The sequence below is a fragment of the Sardina pilchardus genome, chromosome 17 (genome assembly GCF_963854185.1).
Source record: "Sardina pilchardus chromosome 17, fSarPil1.1, whole genome shotgun sequence".
NCBI classification, from domain to species: domain Eukaryota; kingdom Metazoa; phylum Chordata; class Actinopteri; order Clupeiformes; family Clupeidae; genus Sardina; species Sardina pilchardus.
Genome location: NC_085010.1, coordinates 13,906,299 through 13,926,470, shown reverse-complemented (window position 1 = coordinate 13,926,470; position 20,172 = coordinate 13,906,299). Strand labels below are relative to the sequence as shown.

Sequence of the window (20,172 nt, the reverse complement as noted above, 5' to 3'; positions counted from 1 at the left end):
CTTTTTCACCGTCACAGAAGATAAAACACAATTAATTTCACATTTTCACATTTTAAAATACTGTAAAAGGTTAAACATTTTCTTGCTTTACATGAATTTGTTGTTTTAATACCTGAGTTATTTATCGCTTTTTCAGAACTTTGAGCCAAACCTTACAATTGTCCTATGGTGTGATGGTAGACAACATAATTATATAAATATTAACTTTTATAAATAGAGGAAATAATGTTTCAAATTTTTAATGAACGCTCCTGGCATAATTGTGCAAGTGTCTATTTTACTAAGTGGCAATCACTTTTCCCATACATACATTTCTAAAATGGTAGGAACTCCGTAAAGTTCGTCACAGAAAAAAATGTCCTTTGGTGTTATGCAATAACCTGATGTTAAGTTGGCCAAAATCATGGACAAATACATTTAGTTGAAAGACCCCATTCAAGGTCATGTGACTGAAGACCCCAATGAAGCCCTGGAGCAGTGAACATGGTGAGAATTTCTCTCAGAGTTGCTCAGATATTCAACTATGTTTTCAGACCACTGAAGTAGTTAAGTTTTTTTGTCCTTTGGTGTGACACCCCTAAATGCCATTTTTGTATTAAAATTTGTATTTTTAACAGCAGGACTATGTAATATTATGCAAGTGCATGATGTCAGTTGCTAATGACAGCTCAGTTAGTATTAGCATGGTCATTAACTGCCACAACAGCTTAAATGTCCTTTGGTGTGACAGGAAATGTCCTTTGGTGTGACACTTATAATGACTTAAATTCAAATATTTATTGCTGTTTTAGAGACGACATACAATGTTCTGAAGTGTTACTAAAGCAACTATAATATAAAGTACATAAATCTAAAACTTTTTTTTTTATAACAGAAAGAACCTCCATGCAGGACCTGTGGCCCAACCTGCCCTGGAACTTCCAGTGTTGCCACCAACGAATAGAATGTCATTGTAGATAATTGTGTCAAGTATGATTAAAAACTGCTCTAACAGCTGAAAAAACAGCCTGACCAGCTTAGGGTGGTTTGCTGGTTGACCAGCTTGTTAACCAGCTTGTTTGGCCACCCTATGATGGTTAACCAGCTATAGACCAGCAAAAGTCATGCAAAAACATACCTGCAGCTTACGATGGTAATTCTGCTGGTTTTGCTTGTCGTACCATCTCACGCTGGTCATTTTAGTTGGTGTTGCTGGTCTACATTACTGGTTTTTACTGGTCATGCCAGCTTATGTTGGTCATAGCAAACCAGTATGGCCATCTTACACCTACAATGTAAAGCTTGGCAGGCTGGTCACCAGCATGACCATCTCACACCAGCGGTATCCCACACGACAGGCTGGTCACACCAGCATGACCAGCTTCCTTAGATGGTCACGCCAGCATGTCCACCTGGTGGCCTAACCAGTTATACCAGCAAAGACCAGCAATAGCTGGAGGAAAACCAGCAAAAAACAGCTAAAACCAGCTACCAACATCAACATGGTTTCTTGCTATTTTTCAGTAGGGATGTTTTAGATAGAGTGTACTTCATGAATGTAACGCAATGTTTTAAAATGGAATTTCCCTATTGAGGATTATGGTCCCTCTTTTGGCGATCAAAAACGGATGGTCAGAAGCACAACGTTTATAGACATTAAAGGCATGGCAGTCCACATTCACTAATTTAATGGTGTGATTTTGTCAGGTGCTGGACACAAAAGGGTTGTTCTTATGTCTCTTAATCAGTCATGGGTGTGTTTTGGGCGTAACATCCTTTAAAACAATGAGAATAATATCTATCATTTCCTTCAACAGCAAACAATGCAACTTCACACAGCACATTTGAAGGAATCTGCATGCACACAAGACTATATGGAACAGGGATTCCACTAAACCTTGCTTTACTTGTGACTAGCAGAGTTTAGCCTACATGCATCTGCACTCACCTATTATTTGAACTCATAGACAAAGTGAAACTTCACCGTGGTTTCATAGTCGACAAATTAGTTCAACACAGTTAAGTACTATTACTATTGACTGACAATGGGTTATCATAAAAAAAAATAGCCTGGAAAAAGCAACACTTATCCAACAAATGTCCTCCTTTATCACTGTTACAATAAACACTACATATATTCTGACTCACTTCATGCAATAGCTATCTTTGTCCTTCAGTGTGACATTTTGTCCTATAGTGTGACAAACATAAAACAACAGAAAAACATCCTTAATTTCAAAACGTACTTTAAAAAAAGCCAGGTTTGGCATGAGGGGAGCTCCAATAATGGCTCCTCTTAGATAGGTACAATTTCAAACAGTTTTGTAAGGTTGGCGGAAAAAAATGTATCGACATTCATAGGAAAAAGTCAATCAAGTTCATCTATTCGTGGTGAAAATGATTGTAATTAGAACTTTTATGTGAAATAAATATAATTTTAAGAAAAGAATGATTTAATAATGTGAACAATTCTGTTTCATGTATTTTTTAATGTTATTCAATATCATTTCTTAGTACTTTTTAAATGTCACACCATAGGACACATTCACAGTGCAGATGAGTGTAAACGTGGAAAAAATAGGTGAGGTCATTGACGAAATGAGTGACCACTATTATTTTCAGAAACTACAGTTTCCATACTACATAAATATTTGTATTTTTTCTTTAAAAATTATGTTTTCCAAAAAAAACACTTTTTCTTGGCCAGATGTCAACTACCCATATACAGTATATATAGTGAAAGTTTTAGGGCAAACGGTCCACTCTATGTTTAGCCATAGACTCCTATCAGTACCTGCAGATTTGACCCCTTTCAAGTTAAGAGGTCCCAAATCCCAAACCATAATCATGAAGAGTTATAAATTGAGACACAATCATGTTTTTAAACGTTTTGTTTGTTTTTCAGGCAGTGATTGCCGAGAGTGAAGGAGAGGAGAGTGACAGTGAGGACAGCAGCTGTGATGATGAGGAAGACATAGCCATGGACAAACTACCTCCACCAGACACCAGCAGTCTCACTGCTCCCAAACCATCCCACATCACTGGGAACATGGACGACCAGCGCCTCACGTATTTAAAGAATTTGGTACTGGCCACTGAGAGGAAAGTGGAGTTGGTGAGAGAGCAGAAGAAAAATAGAAAGGCGATGTACAAGGAACACAGAGAACAGCTGGGAGTGAAGTGGAGAATCTTCAGAGAAAGAAAGAAGTTCCTAAAGCCAGACCTGAAAAGATGGATAAAGGAAGAGCTGAGAAGGCAAAACGAGGCCATGTACAAGGACTGGAAGAGGCTCAAACGAAAGCTGAGACAAGAGAAAGCCGACCTGAGAGAATGCTTGTACAAGTACAAAAAGGACCTCAAAGAGGAAGAAAAGAGGGAGGAACAGAGGCAGAGGGCTCTCGAGAAAAAACGTCGGGAAAAAGCAAAGGAAGAAAAAGTCCAGCAGAAAAAGTTACAAAGGGAAGAGGAGAAAAAACGTAAGGAGAAGAAAGAAGAGAAAAAGGCAGCGATGGCGAGAGCACGTATGGAAGAGAAAAGGAAGGAACAACTGCAGAAGGAGGAAGAGAAGAAGTTGAAGAAACAGCGTGAAGTTGAAGAGAGTATGGCCAAAAAGAACAGGAGAACAACTGACAGAATGAGCAGATATGACAGAATGTGCTCCTGGATAAGAAGCCATAATCCGCTGTGACTGTCTTCGCCCTAGAAGGCAGACGCAGGGATGACGCTGCAAATAAGGGAAGATCTGTACTGGCAGCAGTGGGAAAAGGAAACGGGGGGCTCTTTGGAAAGGAAATAGAGGAAGGAGAGGAAGTCGCAAAAAAGTTGAGCAGCTGCCACAATGAAAAAAAAAAAAGAAAAAAAAACAATAATAGGAAAAAAACATTTTGGATTCTCCTGCTAAGTGGTGTGAAAAAAAGGCGAAGAGGAGCAACACAAGGGAGTTTCCAGGGGGAGGAGAGAGGGCATCTTCACAGTAATGGCTGCCATCCAACAGACAAGAACTGCTGTCATCACCGCTCCTTCAATGTGGTTTGTATGAGAAGTGTTGGTACACTGTCACCAAGGTAAGCTAGATGCAGGAGAGCCTATACTACTTTTATGTGTCATCAGAACCAGCATCTGAAAAGGGAATATAACATTTATATCACCTAGGACAACAACATTACCGACAAGACCAGACTCATTCACATTGCCAGACTGTGACCAACATGGCTATGCTAATCATTGGATTGGCTTCTGTCTGAAAAACAAAACACACAAACTCACTTTTAAAGGTAATTTGCATTCTCTCCATAGGTTCACTCGGCATGTGTCCCGACCACACAAACATGAGTATCATACAACATGGCCGCCAGGGAGAGATTGCTGTGGAGCCAGATCTCTCTTCCCCAGCGGGAACTCTCTACACTAAAAGGTAGCAAGTGTCAAGATGAAGCGAATGTGACGGAGTGTTTATCGTACACATGACATTACTGGTGCTGTGGATCTAGTCATGAATCAGACTCTTCCTGTTTCAGCTCCTCTCAAGCATCGCTTCATCCATCGGCTGTCCCAGCACCAGCCCAAGGAGGATGGGTTCCCCCAAAAGCCCGGGTCCTCCTGAGGTTTCTTCCAGCTTCCAGCTGGGAGTTTTTCCTTGCCACCGTCGCCTTCGGCTTGCTTTTGGGGGCATGAGGACAGCATAATCCTAATAAAAGAAAACGTTTGAACGTTCCTTTTTCCTTTTTCAGTATGCCAGGATTAGCACAGCAGCTACCATTATCAGCACTCTTATTTGTATTCTTATGGTTGAAATTGCAAAATTCTGAAACAATTAAGCTCCCGCTCATAGTGGTAAGAAAATTCCAAAAGAGGTGATAGGTCAGGTGATCTCTTCAGGGGTGTCAGCAGATGGCTTATCTCAGCAATATCTGCTATGGGCATGCCAGGATCACAGCCAGTTACTAAGCCAAAAAGGTGTAGTGCTTGAACCATGAATCGGCCCATCAAAACTTTTAAAAGCAAACTCAGCCAACTTCATGAAGATGGTACAACAGTTCACAGTATTTTAGCTGGGAGCACAACAGCAGTCATGGTTAAAGGGCTTTAATCACTCCAAAGAATGTTGCATAATATATGATAAAGCAACGTAAACAAACAAGAATCACCTGACTAAAGTGCTCTTTGTTTGCACACATATTTTCTATTTACGGAGTCTTGTTTTAGCTGCAGGTGACACTAAAAAGTCTGTGGGTGCCACTAACATTTGCATGGATCAGCTTGGGTGGTTCTCTGAAAATAGATTCCAAATATCCAGCCGTGCACCCTCCAAAGAACATAATGGTCTGACGGACCCATAAGACTTGAACAATACCTTTCAAAAATACTGACCTTCATTTGGCATTTTAAAATGCTTTCATTATGCACGCGGTCTTGATTTTTTTTTAGACCTTCCTTTATCTAATTCATCCCAGTGGTGAAAGGAGGTAGGAGGAAAATGAACATCAATAGAATGTTGGAACCCTGATCATCCTTCTACACCGGATTTGCATTTGCATAAAAGGGTAGGCCTACTTTGCATAAATTAAAAGTGTCTGTGTCAGAAAGGTTTTTAGTGCGACCTACGCTTGGTCTCTCAGACAGCTTGATTTACAGTAGGTCATTGTTGAGATTGTCCAAAATTGTCCAAAATTAACATGTTGTTTAAAGTGATTCTGCTCTGGACACTTATCTACATCCAAGGTAAGATGCACCACTGTTAATAACATTCATACTGAAAAGAGCAAGCTTGCATTTTTAAATAATTTATGAATGTGTGTGTTTTGTTTTGTTTTGTCTTCAGAATGCAGAGGGCAGTACACAGTGACTCAGACTCCATCAGTATTATCTGCTGCTCCTGGACAAACAGTCTCCCTGAACTGTAAAGTCAGCAGTAATGTTTATAGCAACAACATATTGCACTGGTACCATCAGGTATCTGGAGAGCCTCCTAAACTCCTGATTAGGTATGCTAGCACTCTCCAGTCAGGCACTCCATCTCGATTCAGTGGCAGTGGATCTGGAAGTGCCTTCACTCTGACCATCAGTGGAGTCCAGACTGAAGATGCAGGAGATTACTACTGTCAGAGTGCCCACCACACTGGCAGTGTGTGGGTGTTCACACAGTGATACAGAGCCGTACAAAAACCTCCCTCTGTGAGAGTACACATGACTGCACTGCTGCAGCACAGACTCTCAGCAGGTGTGAGGGGATGATCAGTACAGTAGTACATTTTCCAAGATATTTACAAGGTTAAAATATATTTAACTTAACATATATTAACTCTTTATGATGACATAATACACAGAAAAGTGTTTAAAAATGCATAGTGTTTGCCATGTTTTGAGTCTTCACCTCCACTGATTACCACTTGATTTATAATGACAGAAAAATACAAACAAATGTTTTGGAGATATTACTGCAGGAGGGGACATAGGGGAACAGACTTCACTCAGAGGCTGGACAAATAGTAATGCAAGTGCTAGGAGATCATGATTCCAACACCTGGGTTGAAGTGTGCACTCCCTTCAATTTTATCCATGTAGTTTGGTCTGTGTACTGTGTCACAAATTCATGAAATCAAAACCAGTTCATCTTGACTAGATCATATAATGTGAGTACATGTCCATATTAAACTAAAGAGAAACGTATAGAGAAACAACATTAAGAAAAATATAGCATTTTCACTATAATTTGTGTAGACAACAAACAAACAAACAAACATTGTTATAGAAATGGCTTTAACATGTAGTGATGTGCAAGACTAATTTAGATTATATGTTTTGAGGAGAAAAGAAAAACAACAACAGATGAAGTAGATTTGTTATCCCACATGACTTCACACAGCCAAATGGCTGCTGCATCATATCAAACTCACCATAGTGGAGGCCTAAGTGAAAGCTGAGATCTCAGGATCCAAATACTGCCAAGGGGATCATGTCGGACGTACATTATACTTCCATGCTCTTGGATATCAACATAAAATCTCACTAAGCCGCGATTGTACTGCGTTGATGTAATAAGCCCCCCCCCCTTTCAAACAAAAAAAGATGATGTGAACAAGATCAACTAGCCAGCATTAGTGACGTTTTCAATGTGTGTCTGATCCGTTAGCTGTTGCTGGTGAGTATTTGCATGAGAACACTTTGCATTGGCAGCACAGCCTACATGCATCAGTGCTCAGGATGATATTTAAAGATCCTCAACCACCTGAACATCTTGTGAATGAGAACAGTTGTGGTATTTTGTAGCAATGACCTTCATCACCTTAATCCTGGAAATGCTCCTCAGTCTTCATGGTACGTATCAAATCTTGTGTTTCTTAAAGTTATGTTTGGCTTAAAAGCTGTTTCATTTGAATGAGAACAATAGTTCATCTAAGCAGGTGTATGTGTCATAAGAACCAAGTTTAAATTTCCTCCACAGGATCCAGAGGTCAGTACACTCTGACTCAGACTCCAGCGGTGAAAGCTGCATCTGTGGTGGGGGACACGGCCATTCTGAACTGTGAAGTCAGCAGTGCTGTGTACTGGCACGAGTTCACTGGAGACTACCTTCACTGGTATCAACAGAAACCTGGAGGAGCTCCTAAACTTTTGATTACATTGGCAAGCACACCACATTCTGGAACTCCATCTAGATTCGAAGGGAGTGGATCAAGCACAGACTTCACTCTGACCATCAGTGGAGTCCAGACTGAAGATGCAGGAGATTACTACTGTAAGTCTTCACAACCCTAACAGTGTGTGGGTGTTCACACAGTGATACAGAGCCGTACAAAAACCTCCTTGTGCCAGACTACACATGAGTGCACTGCTGCAGCTTTGAGTCTCTGCAGATGGTGTGCTGTTTATATGAGCAGTGAGAGTGGGCTGCGCACACGTATCCTCAGCAAGTTCCTGGACACTAGAAAGAGTTCTGCTCAGGCGTTATTATGGACGGCCGAGCAGTGACCAGTCCAGGGGGAAGCTACTGACAGAGCAGCGAGAGCACAGGTGGGGAGAAGGAACCAATATAAGGACTCTGGGCCCATTTACAGTACAGTAGAGCTTGTGTAGCACTTTGTTATTTGTATGACCTTGTTGCATTTCTGATTATTCCCATTCATTGTATTTTGATGGGTCAGCTGTTAACCTTTGTGCGCCAATACATTGTCATTCACAGAGATGTGTGTTACAAAAGTGTAGTGGCCTTTTCTTGTGTGTTAGTGAGCATTACCATATACTTATTTTAGCAGTGATCAATGAACACTTTCAAATTTGTTTTTTTCTTGCAGAAGAATGGAAAAGCATGCAAGTATCGAGTGTTAATAATAAATTGACAAAGATATTTAGCAGTGAGACATAGAGAAAGACTTTTGAAACACATTTTGTGTTTTGTGTCTATCTGATATCTAATGAGCTTTTTATATTGTCTGTTGCTTAGTTCTGTTCATTCAATTCAATCATTGAATTCTTATTTCATTATTTTCATACATTTTGTTATTAGTTTTTATTCAGTCTGAGGTTACAACTTGTCCAAGCTTCTGGCTTTTCTTAGTTTATTTTAATATAGTCCAACATGTCCTATTCTCAAACATAAGAAGGGAGTCAAAAGAAGTGACACCTGATTGTATTTATCTAAACACTGACTTACTCACATGTGGCACATGAATGTATTTATGTTATTAAAAACATCTGTTCAAGCACTATTACATTTTGTACTGAAGCTTTACTTCACTGTTAGTCCTGAAATTGTTGTTCTAAAATCAGTCCTTTGTTTACTATTAGGGCTGTCAAAATAACTGATTAATTTAGATTCATTAATTTGAGAAAAAATAACTGATCAAAAAAATAACGCAGATTAATCGATGACCTTTGACCCGAAGCCATTCTGGTCAGTAACCATTAGACTGTTAAATAGGGAGATGAGAATGTGCTGCCTGGATCATTGATTGGAACATTTACTTTAAAAAAAAAATGCCCTAATGGTGTTAAAAATAAGCGGAGTGTTGAGGGGAGTGTTTATTTTATTTTCGTTGTGTCCCCTAAGTTGTAAATGTGGCCTGAAATGCCTTGTATGTTTTAAAAAAACTTTTGAACTTATTTATTTCCTCAGCATTCATTGATGCATTTGTATTGAAATATTTGAAATAGCTTAAAAAAGGCAAAACGATTATATGCGATTCATTTAGATTAATTAATCACAGTGTGTAATTAATTAGATTATCATTTTTAATCGATTGACAGCCCTATTTACTATATTTATTTGTGGACAACAGAATAAACACTGACTCACTGGCACTCAAATCTGCCTCAGCATGGAGGGACACTGTGATGTTAAAAGATTTATACACAAAGTTCAGGAGGATCTCATAGGGATGATTAACAGCATCATGTGTTATGCGTTCTAAAACATCCCACCTCCTCCCAATTTTCCTCCTTTTCACTGAAATGAAACTCATCTTACCAATAGGGGGCGACAGATATAACCAATCACAGCAATGTCCACTGTAGGCATGTCAGGACCATGGTCAGTTACCAAGCCAAACATGCTTATTGTCTGCACTCTATTTCTTATAGATGAAGTTGTAAAATTAGAATTGTTGGTAATATCAAGTTGACGCTATAGTAACACATTTTAACAACTGTTGTATTATATTTTTCACTACCCAGATAGACCATGAGCAGCCCATCATATGCTTTAGTTAAAACGTTTAAAAACAAACTAAGCTCAACTTTATGAAGATGGTGCAACTGTTCTAAGTAGTTTACATGTAAGCAAAAAAACACTCACTGGATAAAAAACTGAATCAATCTAGAGTATGTTACATGTATGGTAAAGCAGCATAAACAAATAAGAAGGAAATAAAATTATTGTCTAAAATGAAGTGACACTTCAAAGTCTGTGGGTGCCAAATTGCAGAGGTAAGCTTGGGTGAATCTCTGAAAATAGATTTAATGTTCAGCCACCCTCAAGAGAATATAGGACTTTAAACACAACGTGAACAATCACTTTTCAAACATACTGGCATGCATTTAATATTTCAAAACTTTTTTAGTACATTTAGACAATCAAAACATGCTCCTGGATTTCTGAAAATAATGCCAAATGTTTCAGCTTTAGTGGAAATTCAGCATCTCAGTGGTGAGAGGAGGCAGGCAGAGGCAAGAAAATGATGTCACTGGAATGTCAGAACCCTGATCATCCATCTACACCTGATTGGTCCAGGAGGAGCAGCATTTGCATAGAAGGTTACTTTGCACAAATTAAAAGTGTCTGTGTACTCAGAGGGTTTTTAGTGTGACATGCTGGGTTCTCAGACTGCTTGGTTCAGGCCATTCTTGATGATGAGGTCCAAAATGAACATGTTGTCTAAAATGATTTTGCTCTGGACACTTATCTACATCCAAGGTAAGATGCACTGCTGTTAATAATATTCATGAAAAGAGAAAGCTTGCATTTCTAAAGACACTCTACAGAGTTATTATTAATGTATGTGTTTTTGTTTTGTTTGTCTTCAGAATGCAGAGGGCAGTACACAGTGACTCAGACTCCATCAGTATTACCTGCTGCTCCTGGACAAACAGTCTCCCTGAACTGTAAAGTCAGCAGTAATGTTTATAGCAACAACTGGCTGCACTGGTACCATCAGGTATCTGGAGAGCCTCCTAAACTCCTGATAACGTATGTTAGCACTCTCCAGTCAGGCACTCCATCTAGATTCAGTGGCAGTGGATCTGGAAGTGCTTTCACTCTGACCATCAGTGGAGTCCAGACTGAAGATGCAGGAGATTACTACTGTCAGAGTGCCCACCACACTGGCAGTGTGTGGGTGTTCACACAGTGATACAGAGCCGTACAAAAACCTCCCTCTGTCAGAGTACACATGACTGCACTGCTGCTGCACAGAGTTTCAGCAGGTGTGAAGGGTGTTTAGTACAGTAATGCATTTGCCAAGATTTTTACTAGGATAAAAAAAATATTTTTTATCATAGTATACAGTATATTAACTCTTCATACTGACAAAATAAAACACATAAAAACATAGAAATGTTTTTAAAAATGCATAGAGAATGGCGTGTTTTGAGTCTTCACCTCCTTATTACCAGATTATAATGACAGAAAAATATGAACAAATGTTTTTGGAAATGTTTTAAAAATTCTTTGAGCATCAGGGCCTTTTAGATGAAAATGTCAGGTATCACTGCAGGAGGGGACTTCACACAGAAGAAACACTGTTGAAAGTGCTAGGAGATCATGATTCCAACTCCTGACTTGAAGTGTGCATTCCCTTAAATTTTATCCAGCGTAGTTTGGCACATGTGTCAAAAATTCAATTATGAAATCAAAACCAGTTTGTTTATCTTGACTAGATCATGTAATTTGAGTACATGTCCATATGAAACTAGACAGAAACATGTACAGAATCAGCATAAAGAAAATATATTATTTTCACTATAATTTTTGTAGACAACAAACAAACATTGTTATAGAAATGGCTTTAACATTAAGTGAAGTTCAAGACCAGATTATATGTTTTGAGGAGAAAAGAAAAACAACAACAGATGAAGTAGATTTGGTATTACACAAGACTCGACACAACCAAATGTCTGCTGCATCATATCAAACTCATACTGTAGGCCTAAGTGCAAGCTGAGATCTCAGGATCCAAAAACTGTCAAGAGGATCATGGTGGAGGTGTATTTCCATGTTTATGAATCAGCATTAATTTGATGATGAGAACAAATTAACCAGCCAGCCTTAGAGAGGCAGTTAGAGCAATAACTGTACTGTACTGTTGCTGGTGGCCTGTGGACTGTCCCGGGACACCCGAGCACTGTCCCGGGACACCCAGACACTGTCCCGGGACACCTAAGCACTGTCCCGGGACACCTAAGCACTGTCCCGGGACACCCAGACACTGTCCCGGGACACTAGACACTGTCCCGGGACACCTAAGCACTGTCCCGGGACACCCAGCCACTGTCCCGGGACACCCAGACACTGTCCCGGGACACTAGACACTGTCCCGGGACACCTAAGCACTGTCCCGGGACACCCAGCCACTGTCCCGGGACACCCAGACACTGTCCCGGGACACCTAAGCACTGTCCCGGGACACCCAGCCACTGTCCCGGGACACCCAGACACTGTCCCGGGACACCTAAGCACTGTCCCGGGACACCCAGACACTGTCCCGGGACACCTAAGCACTGTCCCGGGACACCCAGCCACTGTCCCGGGACAACCAGACACTGTCCCGGGACACTAGACACTGTCCCGGGACACCTAAGCACTGTCCCGGGACACCCAGCCACTGTCCCGGGACACCTAAGCACTGTCCCGGGACACCCAGCCACTGTCCCGGGACACCCAGACACTGTCCCGGGACACCTAAGCACTGTCCCGTGACACCCAGACACTGTCCCGGGACACCCGATCACTGTCCCGGGACACCCAAGCACTGTCCCGAGACACTAGACACTGTCCCGGGACACCCAAACACTGTCCCGAGACACTAGACACTGTCCCGGGACACCTAAGCACTGTCCCGGGACACCCAGACACTGTCCCGGGACACCTAAGCACTGTCCCGGGACACCCAGACACTGTCCCGGGACACCCGAGCACTGTCCCGAGACACTAGACACTGTCCCGGGACACCTAAGCACTGTCCCGTGACACCCAGACACTGTCCCGGGACACCCGATCACTGTCCCGGGACACCCAAGCACTGTCCCGAGACACTAGACACTGTCCCGGGACACCCAGACACTGTCCCGGGACACCCAAACACTGTCCCGAGACACTAAACACTGTCCCGAGACACTAGACACTGTCCCGGGACACCCGAGCACTGTCCCGGGACACCCAAGCACTGTCCCGAGACACGAGACACTGTCCCAGGACACTTAAGCACTGTCCCGGGACACCCAAGCACTGTCCCGGGACACTCAAACACTGTCCCGAGACACTAGACACTGTCCCGGTACACCCAAGCACTGTCCTGGGACACCCAGACACTGTCCCGAGACACTAGACACTGTCCCGGGACACCTAAGCACTGTCCCGTGACACCCAGACACTGTCCCGGGACACCAAAGCACAGTCCCGGGACACCTAAGCACTGTCCCATGACACCCAGACACTGTCCCGGGACACCCGAGCACTGTCCCGGGTAAGGGTGTCACGATCTCGATTTTAAATCGAAATCGATCGAAATTACATCTCAATCTCGAACTTCGAACTGAAAAGTAGAATCGACGATGCAGCCACACCCCCAACGTGACGTCCAGCATGTATGCCCAAAACGCAAAACCACACACGTGCAGCATCAACACTCCTCTAATTTTAGGCTGCAGCCTGCAGCCAGTTAAAAAATGCACATCAACCTCTTGTTACTCTGAAATCACGGGTGTGGAAGCATTTTTGCGTTCATTCACGTCAGTTAGCCTAACACCAACTTAGCCTTCTCAACTTAGCAAGTAAAAAAACGATTTAGTTAGCCTACAGTTCAAAATGACTTTAAGGCTTAAAATGCACATTGATAAGTACTTATTCCATTAACACTAACCTTGGGTCTCTTCAGAGTGTCTTCAGAGTGTGCACAAACATTCAAAGTATCATTCTGTGTTGCTTCATTTCACTATGTTCACATGTCTATGTTTGACGTTTTTTTTTTGTTTACAACCTCACGGATGGAACGGTTTCAAAATAAAAATTGCTTTCAAAATAAAAGCCCCCTGAAACAGAATAGGAAGAGGGCAAAAAATAAAAATGAATATAATAATAATAATGACACAAGGAATGCATTAATAAAAAAAGATCGAAAATCGAATCAAATCGTGGCTTTAAAATCGCAAATTAAATCGAATCGAGGATTTGGAGAATCGTGACACCCCTAGTCCCGGGACACCCAAGCACTGTCCAAAATTAAGTGCATTTTTATGTAGGCCTCTAAGGGTTTTCTAAAAGCCCCTTCCCATAAAATGATAATTATTATATGTTTATTTGTATAGAACCCCTGGCATGTAGTCATTGTATCTTTTCACTTTGTTTGCTTTATGTTTGCCTAAATTAATAATTAATTTGCATCAACAAACACGTCACTGATTTCAGAGGTTCCGTGCCCTCCCCCCATTTCTCCCAATGGTTTCTCCTTCATCACGCAACGCAAAAGTTGTTATAGTGACAGAACAGCTGACTGCAGAAGTGTCAGTGGTGCGCCCGCTTCAGACGTTATCAGTCCATTGAATGGCCGTTAATCGTAATCAGCCTCATAGTTATGGGTTAGAAGGCGCCATCTCCGCCTTCTAGCAGGTTCAGAAGGCTGTTATCACGCATTCGCATGGTTGACCACGATACAAACACATTGGGATCCCAGAATTCAATCAGAAATCAGAAGCGGAAATTACCGAGCAGTGACGAAGTAAAACAAAGAATTCAAAGCGGGGAAAGGAAGTGAGCTGCGTTTCGTTGCGTTGTTATTATATTGAATTGTGCATTTGCAAAACTGATGAAATCGGAGAAAAAAATGTAGCCTACGCCATATATTACCCTGCACCGTATTGTTTGGTTGCTCATCTGGTTTATTCAGGTTGCTCATCTGGTTTATAAATGCATGCATTTCATATTGATTTGTGCATTTGCAAAACTTTAGATCGGGAAAAAATGACAGCATACGCCATACGGTCACAATTATGACCATTGGGATTAAATGGGTCAATGGGTTAACACTGCCTCCTTACCAGGTTCCTTTAAAGATTTTCACCAACTCAGCCCTCCAAGTATACATGTTTACTTTGGAAAAAATAAACATTTTGAGCCTGGCTTTATCACTATCTGATTTTGTGGGTATGCAAATTAGAGCCTTTTTTATGAGATATAATAAAATAATTTGCATATGTAAGCATTAAAATATAAAAAAAACATGCAATACATTTTTTTCTCATCTTAACCCAAGTAACCAACTGAGAAAGTTTCATAGTGATATCTATTATTTAAATTGTTTACCCTATTCACCTGCACCCTATTCACCTTAATTGCCTATATATTTATGCTAATTATGCAAATTGCCCAAAGTGCAACTTTAGGCAACCAAGTTAAATTCCATCTATTAGGCCTATAGATGACATTTCTGCAATAAAACTATTTAGGGTACTCAACATTTCTGGGTTCAAGAAATTACGACTAGACTAAATGATGTAGGAGCCCAACTCACACTAGCCACCTCATAATCACCACACTGATTCCCCCCAAAACACACACATCACACCTCGGAAGGGGGTGGCACCCCAACCATTGGCCCAGGAGGCACAGAGCCCATCAGAACATCTAACACATTAACTGTGCCCACATACTTTTTAAGAACTTAGACACGCTACAATACTATGAAATTCATTCATTATTATAGGGTGTTGCAGGGATTTATATGGTGCTTGCTATGGTAAATACAAAATCCCAACACCCAAAAAACTACCACCACTCAAAAATATACGTCAGTCGTAACGGTAATGTCATCCTGACCTATGGTCTTCTCAAGCACAAAGAAGGGTGGAATATAACTTATTACAGCTACATAGGTATGGGTTAGAAGGGGCCATCTCCACCTTCTAGCAGGTTCGGAAGGCTGGCCCCTTCTAACCCATACCTATGGGGCTGATTACGATTGATAATGCCAATTCAATGGAGGGATAACAGCCTTCTGAACCTGCAAGAAGGTGGAGATGGCCGTTAAGACTGACGTATATTTTTGAGTGTTGGTAGTTTTTTGGGTGCAATATAAGCATAGCTCATCTGAAGTAGCCCAAATCATATATTGTTGGAAAGCTTGAGGAGTGTAGATGTGATTTAAGCTGTAATAAGTTATATTCCACCCTTCTTTGTGCTTGAGAAGACCATATGCGAGGATGACATCACCGTTAAGACTGACGTATATTTTTGAGTGTTGGTAGTTTTTTGGGTGTAATATAAGCATAGCTCATCTGAAGTAACCTAAATCATATATTTTTGGAAAGCTTGAGGAGTGTAGATGTGATTTAAGCTGTAATACCCTTTGAACGCTTGGGGTGTGAATGTGATTTAAGTTACAAGTTATATTCCTCCCTTCTGTGTGCTTGAGAGGACCATAGGTCAGGATGACATCACCATTACGACTATATTTTTGAGTGGTGGTAGTTTTTTGGGTGTTGGGATTTTGTATTTAGCATAGAAGCACCATATCAATCCCTGCAACACCCTATAATAGTATGAATGAATTTCATAGTATCAATAGTATTAGTTATAAATTATGTAGGCCTACCTTGCATTGACAGATTTGCCCAATTATGTAATGTTAATTCAACTTCATTGCTAGCAAAATTACCATGCAATCAAGCCATTTATTAGACATAAAAGCCTGAATAAACTAGCCTGGCAAGCCAAACTACACAGACATGTATAGTTTGGGGTCGGACCATTCACAGAGTTGAAGCCTGTGGGTGGGATGAACAGTTGTCTTTCAAACTGCCTCTGCATGTAATAGGCCAGCATTTGTGACCAATCGTAGCCGGTCGGCAAAACGGCAAATACATCCTTCTTTAAAACAAATGACTTGAGTGCTTCTTTCTGCTCAAACTTCAAAGAAAAGCCCAAGTTTAACTCTTCCAAATCCGATTCAAACGAGCGCGCTTCGTTAGCCTCATCCATCTTTTGTTTTTCTCTATGGTTGTGCGATACGGTCTCAAACCCAACTCGTTGAACGAGGACGCATGGTCCAGCCCCCTGGCGTCTTATCGGAAGCCGAAGGTGAGCTAAGGCGGGCTCAAGGACTCCGTACACAGATAGAGCGTTCTGATTGTCTAGGCTGAACTCGAGCCTAGCGCAGGCTTGTCCTCAACGGTGCGACCCTAGACCATCCCGCTAGGCAAAAATATTTTTGGCCGCTAGGGTGCGTCTAGATTTCTAGGCAATGAATAAACCAGATGAGCAACCAAACAATACGGTGCAGGGTAATATATGGCGTAGGCAACCATTTTCCCCCCCGATTTCATCAGTTTTGCAAATGCACAATTCAATATAGCCTAATAACAACGCAACGAAACGCAGCTCACTTCCTTTCCCCGATTTGAATTCTTCGTTTTACTTCGTCACTGCTCGGTAATTTCCGTTTCTGATTTCTGATTGGATTCTGGGATCCTAATGTGTTTGTATCGTGGTCAACCATGCGAATGCGTGATAGCAGCCTTCTGAACCTGCTAGAAGGCGGAGATAGCGCCTTCTAACCCATAACTATGAGGCTGATTACGATTGATAACGCCCATTCAATGGACTGATAACGTCCGAAGCGGGCGCACCACTGACACTTCTGCTGTCAGCTGTTCTGTCACTATGACAACTTTCGCATTGCGTGATGGAAAAAACATTGGGAGAAATGGGGGGAGGGCACGGAACCTCTGAAATCAGTGACGTGTTTGTTGATGCAAATTAATTGAGGCAAACATACAGCATACAAAGTGAAAAGATACAATGACTACACGCCAGGGGTTCTATACAAATAAACATAATAGCCTACTTATAATTTTATGGAAAGGGGCTTTTAGAAAACCCTTAATACCCTATATAAAAATGTACTTAATTTTGTTTGGAAGAGAAATTAATCTAACATTCGGTCGCACTTAGGTGCCAATGGAGTTTAGGTGTTAGCACTGTCGTAGGACAGCCTATTCTCTGGTATCAGTGTGGCAAGACAGCTTTCCGCAGAGGTGACTGGATGTCTGGGAAAGTGGTTGGGAGTGGCAGGGCAGTGTCTTATGGCCGTGACAGTGAGGGTGTCCAGGGACAGTACTTGGCTGTCCCAAGACTAGACGCCGTCTAGTGCTTGGGTGTCCCGAGACAGTGCTTAGGTGTCCCGGGACAGTGCTTAGGTGTCCCGGGACAGTGTCTGGGTGTCCCGGGACAGTGCTTAGGTGTCTCGGGACAGTGTTTGGGTGTCCCGGGACAGTGCTTTGGTGTCCCGGGACAGTGTCTGGGTGTCCCGGGACAGTGCTTAGGTGTCTCGGGACAGTGTTTGGGTGTCCCGGGACAGTGTCTGGGTGTCCCGGGACAGTGCTTAGGTGTCCCGGGACAGTGTCTAGTGTCTCGGGACAGTGTTTGTGGGACCCGGGACAGTGTCTAGTGTCTCGGGACAGTGTCTGGGTGTCCCGGGACAGTGCTTTGGTGTCCCGGGACAGTGTCTGGGTGTCCCGGGACAGTGCTTAGGTGTCCCGGGACAGTGTCTGGGTGTCCCGGGACAGTGCTTAGGTGTCCCGGGACAGTGTCTAGTGTCTCGGGACAGTGTTTGGGTGTCCCGGGACAGTGTCTGGGTGTCCCGGGACAGTGCTTAGGTGTCTCGGGACAGTGTTTGGGTGTCCCGGGACAGTGTCTGGGTGTCCCGGGACAGTGTCTAGTGTCTCGGGACAGTGTTTGGGTGTCCCGGGACAGTGTTTGGGTGTCCCGGGACAGTGTCTGGGTGTCCCGGGACAGTGCTTAGGTGTCTCGGGACAGTGTTTGGGTGTCCCGGGACAGTGCTTAGGTGTCCCGGGACAGTGTCTAGTATCTCGGGACAGTGTTTGGGTGTCCCGGGACAGTGTCTAGTGTCTCGGGACAGTGCTTAGGTGTCCCGGGACAGTGTCTGGGTGTCCCGGGACAGTGCTTTGGTGTCCCGGGACAGTGTCTGGGTGTCCCGGGACAGTGCTTAGGTGTCTCGGGACAGTGTTTGGGTGTCCCGGGACAGTGTCTGGGTGTCCCGGGACAGTGCTTAGGTGTCCCGGGACAGTGTCTAGTGTCTCGGGACAGTGTTTGGGTGTCCCGGGACAGTGTCTAGTGTCTTGGGACAGTGTCTGGGTGTCCCGGGACAGTGCTTTGGTGTCCCGGGACAGTGTCTGGGTGTCCCGGGACAGTGCTTAGGTGTCTCGGGACAGTGTTTGGGTGTCCCGGGACAGTGCTTAGGTGTCCCGGGACAGTGTCTAGTGTCTCGGGACAGTGTTTGGGTGTCCCGGGACAGTGTTTGGGTGTCCCGGGACAGTGTCTAGTGTCTCGGGACAGTGTTTGGGTGTCCCGGGACAGTGTTTGGGTGTCCCGGGACAGTGTCTGGGTGTCCCGGGACAGTGCTTAGGTGTCTCGGGACAGTGTTTGGGTGTCCCGGGACAGTGCTTAGGTGTCCCGGGACAGTGTCTAGTATCTCGGGACAGTGTTTGGGTGTCCCGGAACAGTGTCTAGTGTCTCGGGACAGTGCTTAGGTGTCCCGGGACAGTGTCTGGGTGTCCCGGGACAGTGCTTTGGTGTCCCGGGACAGTGTCTGGGTGTCCCGGGACAGTGCTTAGGTGTCTCGGGACAGTGTTTGGGTGTCCCGGGACAGTGTCTGGGTGTCCCGGGACAGTGCTTAGGTGTCCCGGGACAGTGTCTAGTGTCTCGGGACAGTGTTTGGGTGTCCCGGGACAGTGTCTAGTGTCTTGGGACAGTGTCTGGGTGTCCCGGGACAGTGCTTTGGTGTCCCGGGACAGTGTCTGGGTGTCCCGGGACAGTGCTTAGGTGTCTCGGGACAGTGTTTGGGTGTCCCGGGACAGTGCTTAGGTGTCCCGGGACAGTGTCTAGTGTCTCGGGACAGTGTTTGGGTGTCCCGGGACAGTGTTTGGGTGTCCCGGGACAGTGTCTGGGTGTCCCGGGACAGTGTCTAGTGTCTCGGGACAGTGTTTGGGTGTCCCGGGACAGTGCTTTGGTGTCCCGGGACAGTGTCTGGGTGTCCCGGGACAGTGCTTAGGTGTCTCGGGACAGTGTTTGGGTGTCCCGGGACAGTGTCTGGGTGTCCCGGGACAGTGCTTAGGTGTCCCGGGACAGTGTCTAGTGTCTCGGGACAGTGTTTGGGTGTCCCGGGACAGTGTCTAGTGTCTCGGGACAGTGCTTAGGTGTCCCGGGACAGTGTCTGGGTGTCCCGGGACAGTGCTTTGGTGTCCCGGGACAGTGTCTGGGTGTCCCGGGACAGTGCTTAGGTGTCTCGGGACAGTGTTTGGGTGTCCCGGGACAGTGTCTGGGTGTCCCGGGACAGTGCTTGGGTGTCCCGGGACAGTGCTTAGGTGTCCCGGGACAGTGTCTAGTGTCTCCGGACAGTGCTTAGGTGTCCCGGGACAGTGTCTAGTGTCTCGGGACAGTGTTTGGGTGTCCCGGGACAGTGCTTA

At 43.7% G+C, this 20,172-nt stretch overlaps 1 long non-coding RNA gene and 3 gene segments (V, D, J or C); all 4 read left to right on the top strand.

Annotated features, from left to right (window-relative positions):
- The first annotated feature begins 3,869 nt into the window (after positions 1-3,869).
- Positions 3,870-4,664, top strand: LOC134061820 (uncharacterized). The gene is made up of 3 exons (XR_009935387.1): positions 3,870-4,043; positions 4,276-4,393; positions 4,497-4,664. It is a non-coding gene; the product is annotated as an uncharacterized LOC134061820 (long non-coding RNA).
- A 937-nt stretch (positions 4,665-5,601) lies between these two features.
- On the top strand, positions 5,602-6,126 carry LOC134061819 (Ig kappa chain V region 3547-like). The segment is given in 2 exon segments: positions 5,602-5,700; positions 5,801-6,126. Coding segments are annotated over 2 exon segments (372 nt in total).
- Positions 6,127-7,250: 1,124 nt separating this feature from the next.
- Positions 7,251-7,950, top strand: LOC134061714 (Ig kappa chain V region K29-213-like). The segment is given in 3 exon segments: positions 7,251-7,296; positions 7,424-7,717; positions 7,820-7,950. Coding segments are annotated over 3 exon segments (471 nt in total).
- A 2,352-nt stretch (positions 7,951-10,302) lies between these two features.
- LOC134061812 (Ig kappa chain V region 3381-like) lies at positions 10,303-10,826 on the top strand. The segment is given in 2 exon segments: positions 10,303-10,390; positions 10,501-10,826. Coding segments are annotated over 2 exon segments (393 nt in total).
- Positions 10,827-20,172: the final 9,346 nt, after the last annotated feature.